This window comes from Columba livia, chromosome 24 (assembly GCF_036013475.1).
Source record: "Columba livia isolate bColLiv1 breed racing homer chromosome 24, bColLiv1.pat.W.v2, whole genome shotgun sequence".
Lineage (NCBI taxonomy): Eukaryota > Metazoa > Chordata > Aves > Columbiformes > Columbidae > Columba > Columba livia.
Genome location: NC_088625.1, coordinates 1,162,587 through 1,174,805, shown reverse-complemented (window position 1 = coordinate 1,174,805; position 12,219 = coordinate 1,162,587). Strand labels below are relative to the sequence as shown.

The 12,219-nt window shown below is 50.0% G+C and overlaps 1 protein-coding gene across 1 annotated transcript; it reads left to right on the top strand.

The window, feature by feature from the left end:
- The first annotated feature begins 1,639 nt into the window (after positions 1-1,639).
- LOC110357573 (mucin-2-like) lies at positions 1,640-11,171 on the top strand. The gene is made up of 6 exons (XM_021285215.2): positions 1,640-1,845; positions 2,803-7,303; positions 7,869-8,108; positions 8,752-8,908; positions 9,310-9,439; positions 9,942-11,171. The coding sequence occupies exons 1-6, from the start codon at positions 1,788-1,790 to the stop codon at positions 10,091-10,093; spliced, it is 5,238 nt and encodes a 1,745-aa protein (XP_021140890.2). The 5' UTR covers positions 1,640-1,787; the 3' UTR covers positions 10,094-11,171.
- Positions 11,172-12,219: the final 1,048 nt, after the last annotated feature.

Sequence of the window (12,219 nt, the reverse complement as noted above, 5' to 3'; positions counted from 1 at the left end):
AACAGTACCAGGTCTGGTATCCATGCGGATGTACCATAGTACTTTCTGCCAACAGTGTGACGTGGGTAGAACTGCAGATCAGCAGCTTTGGTTACAGTACCTAGGATGCAGAAGAGCATGTGTGTTATAATGCAGGTAACACAATAGTACAGACCTGGCCTCGCTCTCAGCTGTGTGAAACAAGACCAGGCAATGGATAGACCATCAACCAGTGGAAGAAGCAGAACACAACTTGGAGAAGTGGAGCCTTTGGAAACAGCCTTCTTGAAAGCGTTTAACGTGTCAGCTAACGTGACACATTACTGCGTGCTGGTTTGGGGTAGAGGCACCGGCACAGATGAGGGCCCTGTGTGCCAGGTGCTGTGCAGATACCAGCTGGGATCATTTTCTTTCCCAGACAACTGACAGAGGGGGAAAACGATGAAGTGACCTGACCTTGGTTACCGCGTTCAGGTGAGTGACATGGCTGGGGCTGGAAACGATATCTGTCAGCACCAAATCTGCTGTATTATCTACTAGACTACCCTTTATCAGTTTGCTGAAGGATGAATACTAGTTTATTGTTACTTCTCCCCAGAGCAATCGCCCCGTCCTCCGTGTCTGTTGCACTGCTTTTCTGAGCTGTCATTACGCTACTTATCTGACTTTCGCTTATTTTTTAACATGTGATTTCCACTGCACTTGCAACAGTTATGGCCATGGAATAATGTTCTCTCCTGTCTCCTTAATGTGTATTGCTATAAATTTCCTCTCTCCAAGAGTTTTGCTCATTATTTGGGCAGGGGGGGCAGTGTGCCTGGCACTAAACAGATGCCTCATGTAAACTGCTTACTGTCTTCAGGTGAACATTTGCAAGGACACTGGGGCCTTATGGTTAAAGGTAAAAAGGGTGTAACTATGACCTTGCCCAAGAAGCTTCTGGTTCCTTCTTTGATTGTTATCAAAGTTGAAATTGTGTGCTTGTTGGGCATTTGTTGTGCTTGTTCTTTCACTATGGTTCTCGTTCTTGTCTCACCAAAATGCTGATTGAGGCTGCTCAGAGCCAGATGGGGTTATTTGCTGTTATAATCTGCTTCTCTCTGTGTGTTGTGGCTTTTGTCCCTGACTCTCGAATTAAGAACGCAGCCAAAGTTAACACATGTTATTAAGGACATTGTCCAAATGCCTTTGAAACAGCGACAGGCTTGGGTCTCCGATCAGCTCTCTAGGAAGCTGTTCCATTGTTGTGGAGAGCCAGGAGGTCACCCCTCAGCCTTTCTCCAAGCCAGGCAAGCCCAAAGTCCTCAGCCACTCCTCATAGGATATTCCTTCCTATAGGGAATTCCTATAGGATATTCCTTCCTAGGAAGGAATAGGACACTCCTTTCACCAGCTTTCCTGTGCCTCTCTGGATGCTTTCAAGCATCCTTTCCAAACGGTGTGGCCCAAATCCACAAACAGTACTCCAGGTGGCCTTTTAACTCTTTCTTCAGAGACAAAGAGCTGCCTTGCCCAGGAAACCTCTCATGTTTACCGTCCCACTTTCCATCTTTGCCACGAACACACTCTCTTCTTTTGTTGAAAATCAATCAATTCCAATTGGTGCAGGCTTTTTTTCCCTTTTTTTTTGTTTTGGAACAGATTATTGGTTACTGTCTGGCCAAAGATCTTATAAAGTAACCCAATCCTCTGCCCTTCCAGAACAAGCACAGCTAATGCCCATTGCTAAGAGGCAGCAGCGACTCCTGAGCGAGCTGCTCCCTGTCTGAATTCACTGTTCCTGGGTGACTCGGGAGCCACTTCACAAGATGCAGGACAAATTCCCCGTCTGTATTCTGATTGCAGCTGGACTATTTGATTTATCAGGTGAGTGGTGTGTTTTGTTCTAATCTCAGCTGCTGCCTTTTTGCCTTCTTTGCCTCTATCATCAGTGAACAGAAAAACTGTGCTCAATATTGTGCATCAGTCTGGGTGTGTGACAACAATGGGATGAGGGAGCAACTTCTCTCTGCTTGTGCAGCCGTGCTGTAAGGCTCGAGATTCGGTTTAAATGTTGTTTTGTGGGGGTATCAGTGGCCCCAAAGCAGGACACAGCTCTGCTGTTTGCCCACGCTAAGAAACAGCCCATTCCCCTTCAGGTACAAGGGGAAAGCAAAGGACAAACACAGTCACGTTTCATAGAGTAGGTCCATCGCAGCACTGAGGATCAAACTCGCGTCTGCTGAAGTGTTGTTCGGAATATACTTTTCCAGACACTGCACCATGCGATAACACAATGTTCTGCAATTCCAATCCCAAACATACTGTGATACTGTGATTTCTTGGGGAGCAGCTGTGCAGCCAAATATTTCTTGACAGTATGAAATCAATGCTGAGTTTGTAATGCTGTTGTGCCTCAAACGAGTTCCTTGGGCTGCTGTCGCTCATTGCAGGGAGCCAGTCAGCCTTTGCTTTCTACGTCTTATTGCACGCCTGTGAGCATAGCCTGCAAGTGACCATGACATTAACTCGGCTAATGTGTCTATGGGCAGATGGCTCTTATCGTAAAGATAAACTGGGGTGGGTGGTGTCAAAGACTTTTCCACCTAGTTAGTAATTCTTCATATGACCCCAAATACAGACAGCAGAGGATCAGATTTAGAGCAGCTGGCTGCAAGAATGGCAATGCCAGAGCTGCCCGTCTTCCCTCCTGTGTGGTTCTGGATGGAGTCAGTGGCCACTTAACGTTCTGCTTCCCGCTCAGCCTGTTGCAAAGTGCTGCTGCAAGCTGTTCAAAGTTCATGTAAAACTGAATAGGCAAAGGGCTTGTTTTCTGTCCATTAGGTGCCTCCGGGAATGAACACCATGTCAGGGAAGCATTAGGCTGGAGCCTTCCTGGAGAAGCCCAACCAAGAGCTGAGAGCAGCCCAGTGCCCAGCGAAGTGTTTGCCATTACAGAAGATAACTTGGATGAGGTGACCTTTAATTTGCAGAGCCCAGCAGTTGACTCTGCCAATGAAATGACGGCTGAATTCATTCCCATCCGCACAGAGACAGCTCCAAAAAGCACAGCCGTGCTGCCTGAAGAGTCGGCTAGAAACGCGGAGGTGCCTGAGCAACCGCACGCAGAAGCAGCAATTTTGAAACTCCAGGATGGACACACATTTGCTAGCAAGATCCTGAGCAGCGTAAGCATCCCTGTCTCCACACAAGCATCCCAGGCTACCACACATCTGGAACAGCCAGCCAGGTCACAGCAAGGAGAACCAGAAAATATTACTGAGGCTGGTTTCAATCCCACCAGCTCCCGTGCGGGGCTGCCCCAGCCCTTTCTCAGCGGAGGGACACATCGAGACTCCCCCGAGCTTGCAGCTGTCTCTTCTGTCCCTGTTATCAAGCAGGTGGAGGTGTCAAGTCCTAAAATGCCTCTTCTGACTTCAGTGGTAAATTTCCATTCTTCAAGAAAAGAAACGACAGCATCTCCATTTTCCACTGGAGTTAAGAGTGCTCTCAAAGGGGCGAGGATGGACTGGTTACCAACAGGAATGCCTCCCGCTAGCAAAAGGCAAGAAGACACAAACGCACAAGTCCAGCCTGACAGCAAAGCTGGTGTGACACCTGCGTACGTGAGGAAGACTCAGAGTATGGATGCTGAAGTTACAACTTCTGCATTCCTACAAAAGCCAGCTTCAAGGGACCTTGTTGCGCTCTATTCCAGAATGACACAGACAAGTGCTATTCAGTTTTCCCCTACTTTATCACTGAAGCAAGAGACAACAGGCAGCAGAGCCAGAAGCTCAACAACAGCTGTACAAAATGGTTCTGGACAGGTTCGTCAGACACTCCCGCAAGGCAACGTACATTCTGCATTATCGTTGCACCTGGGAGCTCCAGTTCATGACTTACTGCCATCTCCGTTTCAAGGGCCCGTTAGCACAACCAATAGACAAAAGCCCGTCTCTTTGTCCAGGACTGTCAGTGGTACTAAACAAGACGTTTCCCAAGAAACCAAGAGGAGCTCTCAGGAAACCACTGCTCTCGTTTTGCAAAGAGATACCGATCATCAGACAATGACAAACAAACCTGAAAAATCCAGATCCTCGGAGAGCCCACAGGCTTCTGCTAGTTCATCCTCATTAAGCCAGTCATGGATTTCCACATTAAAACCTTCCCAAACTACTAAAAAGCTAAGAGGAGCAACATCTGCACTCCTTGCAGGTCCATCTGCCTTTGAGAACGCATCCCTTCAGCCTGTAAGCACATTTGATTCTGTCCCTGCAGGGCTTCAGCCGCCAGGTACATCTTTTCCTGCTTCTGTTGGATTGCGGCTAATGGGTGTCCCCACCTCTGCTGAGAAAGGACTTCACATACCAACTTCATCCACACCTACTGGTTCTGGGTCTCGAGTTCAAGGCATTTCAGCCCATCCTATATCTCAGAAAGCTTTCTCTATGATGCTACAGATGAGCACAAGGGAGGACTCCAAGAGAAAGAAAAGTCTCCCGCAACAGATAGGGAAAATTGGTTCTCCCGCACTGACTCCACAAGCCGTCCCGGTCCCCAGCCCCTCTGGACCGCATGACAATGGCAACCAGAGAGTTCCTGTGCACAGCTTTGCTCCTTCGGCCTCCCACATCCAGCCAGCTGGCAGCCCGGCAGCTTTTGCTTCCCTGGGTGCACAGGGAAGCCGGTCCAGCCCAACAACAGCACATCCTGGACCGGAGGTGCCCGGGGTTTCAGGTGGGATCCCAGCATATCTGGCACAGCAGTTTGGTGCACATAATGCAGCCACCAAAAACCTCAGTGCCTTTAGAGGTGAACAACTTACGATGCTACCAACATCCCCAAACTTGTCCTTTCTGCTTAGAAGTACTAATGGCATGATCTGCTTGCAGCCTATGCAAGGTTCTCCTCTACCCACAAACTTCCCAAACACCAGCATTGGGGGTCTGGTTTCCATTCAGCAAATCCTGGCGGCAGCAAATTCTTCAGCGCTGCACCTTGCAAACCTACAAAACCTGAGTCCTTCTAGCTTAATTCTCGTCAGGCCTGTATTTATCCTTTTGCCCTCTGACAGACCAGATTTACAGGTGGTGACATCCCCTGAGGGTGAAGATGACCACAAAGCTGCCCTCTTCTTCACAAAGAAGCAAGAACTGAATTTGGGTACCCCCGAAAGCAGCCACGATATCCCAATGAAAACCAGCTCCTCTTCTCCCACAAGTAAATCCCTGAGGCCTGAAACCGCTCTCTCCACTCTGTCCAGCCAACAAGCAGAGAAAACAACGGTAACTTCTCAGCCAGCGCTAACTAATCCTAATTACACAGCCACCAGTACTTTGTTTCCAGCTGTTGCCTCAGCATCAAAGCGTTTGCTGGACGCGGGGGCCAGGCCCAGCACGGCAGCGCAGGCCGCACGCTGGCAGCGGCTGCGCGAAGAGCTGCAGCTGCGTGCTCCCGGTCTGCAGCAGGACGAGGGGACTGATTTGCTTTTACTTAACGGTGCGTCAGCAGGGCCCTTCACCTCCCCTGCGCCACCATTAGCGACGACTGCACAGCACGGCCCCCGTATTTCCCCCAAAGTGTTTGTCACCACTGAAAAGCCACGTTCTTCTGTGATTCCTTTACTGTCAGCAAAGGGACTCCCTGATATTCGAATGTCTGCCCGGCCTCCCTTCACTATCACTGGGACTGTCGATGGGGTTCAGCACAGTGAGAGACTAACATTGCAAACTGCCAGCCAGCACCGAGGCTCAGTGACCACGTCATCCTCTGCCCACGCACAATGCGCGGAGTGTTGGGCCTTGCGCTCAGCGAGAACCACAGGACACGCAGTAGAGATGATCACAGGCATCACGCCTTTGCAGTCCAGCTCGCAAGGTCCCCGAAGTACTGAGGCACTTCGAAGGCTGCCGTCGCAAATTCAGCCTGTACCTAGCACACCATCAGCTTTCTCGGTGCTTCCAGCTGGAAATGATCACAAAGACCCAGCAGCTGGCAGCACGGCCTCTTCGGGAGTCACTGTGCACGCTAAAGCTGCACAAACCCGAACCGCTTCTATAAAACCTGATCTTACTGAGCATTTGGAATTCACTCCCATTGTGCCTAAGCCCTTTATAATGACAGAGAGACCAACAACTAAACCAGCGCACACTCCATTTTCAACAACGGTCCAAATGAAAACAACAGTTTCTGGGAAAGTTCTGGCTACAATTACCCATCCAAGGATGTATAGAGACTCTCCTGCAAGCCCACCTTCACCTATGTCTACACATGTTCCCCTGCTATCAGCCATGAAACGTGACCAGATCCATCGAGCCCCAACTAAGCTGTTCTCACAGGCCAACATAGGAGAAAGTACAAAACCAACTGAAATCAGCACAAGTGCAAGAAAAATAGGAACTGGTAAATTCCTGGGAACAAGCACGTCTCTGTCAGCCGCGTTTAACACGAGGACACAGCAAGACCCCACTGCAGTTCTTGGGAAGAAGGTTGTTTTAACTCCAGTACAACCATCTGTGGCTGCAGAATCTGTGATTGCTCTTGAGAGACAGCCTGAATTGACTCAAACCACATCACAGTCTCCATTAGCAATGTCTTCTCTCTCTGCAGTGAAGGATGAGTATGTCACTACTTCACTTAGAAACAAACAAACGTTTCTCCTGCCAACATCAACTGTCCAATCTGATCCCAACGTGGTGCTGCCCGCAACTGCCAGAGTGAGCAAATCAGCTGTGGTCTCCAGAGCAATGGGGAAGGCTGAGGACACAGCAGTGCAAGGAGATGCAGCCGCTGCCAGCCGGCTGCCCACTCCATCACCCGTGTCCTCTCCACATCAGCCATCAGCAAGACGCCCTTTGGTGAAGGCATCACCGGACGATAACACTGAACACCAGCCTGGTCATTCCAGCCCTGACGCTCTGATGCACGCCACCGGGCCATCTACAACAACAGCATTTTCTGTCTCTGCTAATAGGCTTGTAAACAAGGTTACTAATCAGTCAGCTGTCTTCAGCAGGGTACCTGTCAAGGATGCTGAGTCGCTTCTAGCTAGAGATGTCATCCTATTCCTTCCAACCCCAGAGAGCCCTTCGTATTCTGCTCAGGGTCTGGTAGCGCTTACACCACAGGGGAATTCCTTGCTGGGTGTTGCAAACACTGGACGATCTGAGAGGCTGTTCTTGAACACGGAGGCAGAGGAGATGCTTGGAACAAACGAGGTGACGGAAGAAGCAGCTGAGGGCTTAGTAACTGCTCTAACACTGCTGGATTCGGAGCCCAGTGCGCTGCTGAGGGAATCGCACCAGAGGAGCGGTCTGCAGTCAGACGCTGCCATTCTCAACGGGTAATTATCTCACTGTAGTTCCTGTTGCATATTTATGCTGCATAATTTAAGAGAGGGAGTTCATATCCAAATTGCTCCATGGGCTCAGTAACATGAGTATGCTGCGTTGTGGTTTCACAAACACTTAGTTTGTTCAGCAACGACATTACATTAAAAAAAGGGGCGGGGGTGGGGAGTCTTTTCATGTTTTGATATTAATACCATCCTTCAGACCTGGTTTTCTTTTTCACAATAGCTTTTGACTCCCTGCCTCTCAATCTGCTTGCCATTTTGCAAGTGGAACATTTGATATTGCTCAAGCGATCAAATGCACCGGCTGAGAAGGCAGATATTCCCACATAGGAAAATGCTGCCAAGGTCCCCTCGGTTCAAATTATTTGACTGTGCAGAGAGGCAGGAGGTGATTCTGATCACGGGCAGCTCTCTCATGCCAGGATCTACATATTGTTCATTTGTTTCAACTCACTGTTGAGTTTCCCTGGGAAAACTCACCCTGATGCTGTTCTGTTCCTAACAGGCTGTGAGCCCAGCTGGGCCTCAGCTTTGTTTCCTTCTTTCCCCAAAGCCTTGCAGTTGTGAGTGACGATGCCTGCGGCTCCGGCAACTACACCGTGCAGATGAGCCTGCGCCCCGCTGCAGAAGCAGACCCCGAAGCCGAAGGCTCAGCACCTTCCCAGGAGACTTTCCTGGCTTTGCTCGCCGTGCAGAGTAACGGCAGCCAGCCCGTGCTGCAGGTCCGATCGTGCTGCGTGACGCCTTCCGCCAGCCCGGGGGGACCGGGCGCCACGTGCTGCGTGTTCCGCAGGTCAGGCGCGGAGCTGCGGCGGTGGGCACGGCGCCACACGGGTCTTTGGGGCTGGGCTGGGTATGGGCTGATCCCTGGAGGACGTTTACAGCAACCTCCTGCATTTCTGCTAGGGGACATCACAGCGGTCCAAGGATGGGAGACGGGCTTCTCCACGGGCCTCCATTTCCTCATCACCATCTCATGGCTATTCTTGCCAAACCCATCTGGGTTGAGCACAGGGAAACTGGAGGATTCATTAGCTGATGTTTGTAATGTGTGTTAGAAGTGCTACACATTATCGTCACCAGTAAAAGGGCTTTCTGATTTGCCCGTATGGGCTATAGCGGGAGATCACCTCTGCAGTGCTCCTGAATTAGTCCAGGGCAGGGAATGACTATGGCACTACAGCAGCCACTTCAATGGTTGTAGCAAAATCACCCGCCACGAACCAATTCTGCTGCTCTGCGACTGTGGCCTCCTCAGCAGGGACAGGCACAGCCCGGGACACCGATACTTGGTGGATTTCTGTTTGGTTCTGATTCCGTAGATGCGGGCACCTTCTTCAGAACTTGTGCAGACCAGTGTCAGCAGATCCCCTTCTTCCCTGCCTGCAGTCAGGGAGAGCTGCAATTTGAAACCGTCTTCCTTTTGTCCTTGCCAGGGTGCCATTTGAATGCAGCCACATCCAGGTCCTGCAGAGCAGTAACTCCGGCGCTGCTAGCTTCACCATCCAGCTGTTCCAGATGCTGAATCATTCAGTGGCCTATTTGCACTGCCAGCTCAGTGTCTGTCTGCATGGCAAAGCAGGCTGTGAACAGGTACGTGTGACCGCTCTGCTCTCACTGGCCTAAGGAACTGCTGGAAAGATTTGGTGCTCCCAGCAGGCACAGCTGATTCAGTGAAGAATGGTGGTGGTAGATTACCTCGCTCGTACAGGTTGTTCTTAATCTCCTGCATACTCTGTGTCTCCTAAAGGCCCAGCTCAATTTCTGCTCCCTGTTAGGCTGAGCTCACAGTGCTATGTTTTCACTGTATGACCACAATTTACCGTTGCTTTGTGCAATCAACATAAGAAGCATGTCAACAAATAAGCAATTTGCAACCTCAGAGGTGAATTGGAAGGAAAAGGCTCAGCAGAGCTATAATAATTTCTCACTGTGGAATTACGTGAAAGGGCTCAGATCTGCCTTTTCAAATGTTTTTCATGTGTCTTTGCCAGAAGTGCTTTGACAGCGTGGAGCCGCTCCTGCAGCCGAGTGACAGGAACAGCCATGGAAACCTGCACAACCTGGTCTCATTCGGTCCAGTTTTTAGAACCAGGAACAGGTTTCTATATCAGCCTATGGAAGGTGGGTCTCCTGTGTTTTCTTCTCTCTGTGTCTCTCTTGCAGAAGTTTCTGTTTGACTTTTCCTGCTGTAAGAAAAGCAGTACACTTAACAACCCTCTCGACAGCCACCTGGCATGACCAGATTATATCCCAACGACTCCTCATCTTTGTTTTGGCCTTCCTATATCCCAATTAGATGTTGACCAGCTGTTAGAAAGAAGTGACACTGAACCCAGCACATCATGGGCATGAGAGACTTCTGAAATCCACTGGCCCCATCCCTGAGTCACCTGATTTCTTGTGCATTTACTTGTGTATGCAAAGAATATCTACTGCTGGGATTTTATGGCAGAGAAGGCAGTGTGTTTGAAAAGACACTGCCCATCCGGATTACTCTATGGAAAGAAACTTAGCCATATCTGCTGGTGTGCTATAAAGATGAATAGGAGTTTAACCTTCTCTTTCTTCTCCCTCCCTCTCTTAATGCTGTTCACTGCTTGATTACTTCTTTCCTTATTTTCAGGTCCTGGTTCTGCCATGCTGGTGCCCGTTCTGCTGGGATCCCTTACTGGCTTTGCTGTGCTGGGCAGTGCTTCCATAAGCCTTTGGCTGCATCACAGACAGAAAACCAAACACACACACTGTCCACAAGCTGCAGAAATCCATGGCCTGTGACCCACGAGCAGCTGACTGGTCCTGAAGATCCCGACCCTCTGCTACACTGATCTGAAAAGCAATCGATTTTGCTTTGCACACTGTATTGCTTTTGTAGAGCTTCTGCTGACCCAGGGAACAAGACACCCAGTCTCTGCTTCATGCACGTCTCTCCTTCCTTTCTTCCCAGCTGCACGAGCAGTTCCACGAACTACAGAGCAGAGGAAGAACTGTAGTAGTGGTCCAGCTGTAAGGGAGAGCAGAGCTTACAATGCGGTATGTGCAAGCACCAGCACACGGTCTGCTCACAGAAATGGGAAAGCAGACAAGAAATCAGGTCGGATGCATCCAGTTAATTTCCAGCAGCTGGAGACTGGATGGAAGAGCCTGTGCTGCGGGCTGGCCTGTCAGTGCTGTGCCAAGGCACCGAGCCTCCAGAAGATGGCAGAGATGCAGCTGCTCTGGCAGAAGGAAATAACCCAGCGCTTGCATGTAGCTCTTCAATAAAGCATCGTATATTGTTTTCAAGTGCTCGAGCAGCGTCTGCACTTGTTGCCAAGCTGGAAAACATGGCCTACGTCTCGTTGGACCTAATGCCGTGTGGACTTCAAGTACCTGCACGCATTCTAAACGTGGAAATTCATGTTAATGAAGACTCAAGTGTGTGTGTAATGAAACTTTATTTAAGAAGTGGAGCGTTTCTTTGCTAGGGTCCCGTGAGTCTGGACTTGATCTCCTTAGCAATGCCAATTCACTTTTCCTACTCTTGCTTGTGTTTGCCCAGTGCCTTGTACTGGTAGTGACTATAATGAGTACACAATCTGTAGGATTACACTGCGGAGTGTACACCCGTAGTGTGCTGGATACTAATAGGTCTTTCTTTTGACAAGTGTTAAAGATGTGAGGTCATTGCTGACACTCTAACAAGTCCTAAATTGTCCTAGGTAATTCCTGGCTGCCATAGACACTAAGAAGTGCTACCAGATGGTTCTGTTAGACTTTTCTACTAGTAAATAGTTCTACAGCTGGAAAATGTACTCCTGAATTCTAATGGAACACTTAGAGCCTTGGAAATGAAATAAAAACCTTCTAGTAGTAAGCGCAAGGGTCTGGTGGAGCCCAAAGAGGGTCGGTCGGAAACTGACTCATCTGGTCAGTTGCAAACAGACAGGTGGGGGGCGTCTGTCGCCCTCGTGGGGACTGTCCGCGATCGTCTGGGGCGGGTGGGGATCCGCCGTCCCCCGCGGGATCCGGGAGCGCCGTGGGAGGGCTGGGGCTCAGGCGCCGTGCGGGGCGGCGCGGGCAGCCATCGCCGCAGGGCTGCGGGGGGTGCAGCCCCGCCGGGAGCGGCCGGGGGAGGACGGTGAGCAATTCGGTGAGAAAAGCCGCTCTGCAGCCATGCGGTGTTTTCCTCCACTCCTTCTCCAGAGCTTTCTCTAATAAAACACAGGCATTTCAGTAAAGGTTTGTCGTGCCTGTGCCTACACTCGAGGGAATGGAGCCCCATCCTGCTTGTCCTTGGCTCGGAAGTTGCGTTGGCAGGTGAGCACCAGCAAGTGGGAGGGCGGGTGGCCAGGCTGGTACCTGGGCTAGAAGCATCACGCTTGGTGGGCAGCTTTGAGGGAACGGCAGGAAATCAGCAGCAATCACATTAGACCCTGACTCCTGTGGGTTGGTTTGTTTGTGGTGGTGGTTGTTTATTTCCTAAAAGTGTTTTTTTTTCCTTTTCCTTCTTTCAGTTGTGAGTGATGGGCCAGAGCGCCTGGTGCCAAGTGCAATGGAGACATAGCTTGCACTTCCACCTGGATCACTCTCCCTCCAGTAATTTATTCTGCTTTCATGTGTAGCTAAAAATTCCAGGTCAAGACACCATGATAATTCCCCTTCAGAAACACTAATTACTATTTGTATTGCAGTAGCACCGGGGAAACAAGCACCACATTATATTTGACTTATCTACAGAGACAGTGCCTGCGCTAAGTCATCAAAGACATATATGCACAAGACCCAGACGAGTGTCATTAAACCCTTTCTGCAGCTGGGGAGTCAAGACATAAAGCAACTAAAAGCATGCATGCTGTTCCTGGTGCTCTCACGGTTAAACCGCTCAGACCAGTTCTTCAGTATTCTCCTGTTTCTTCAAGTAT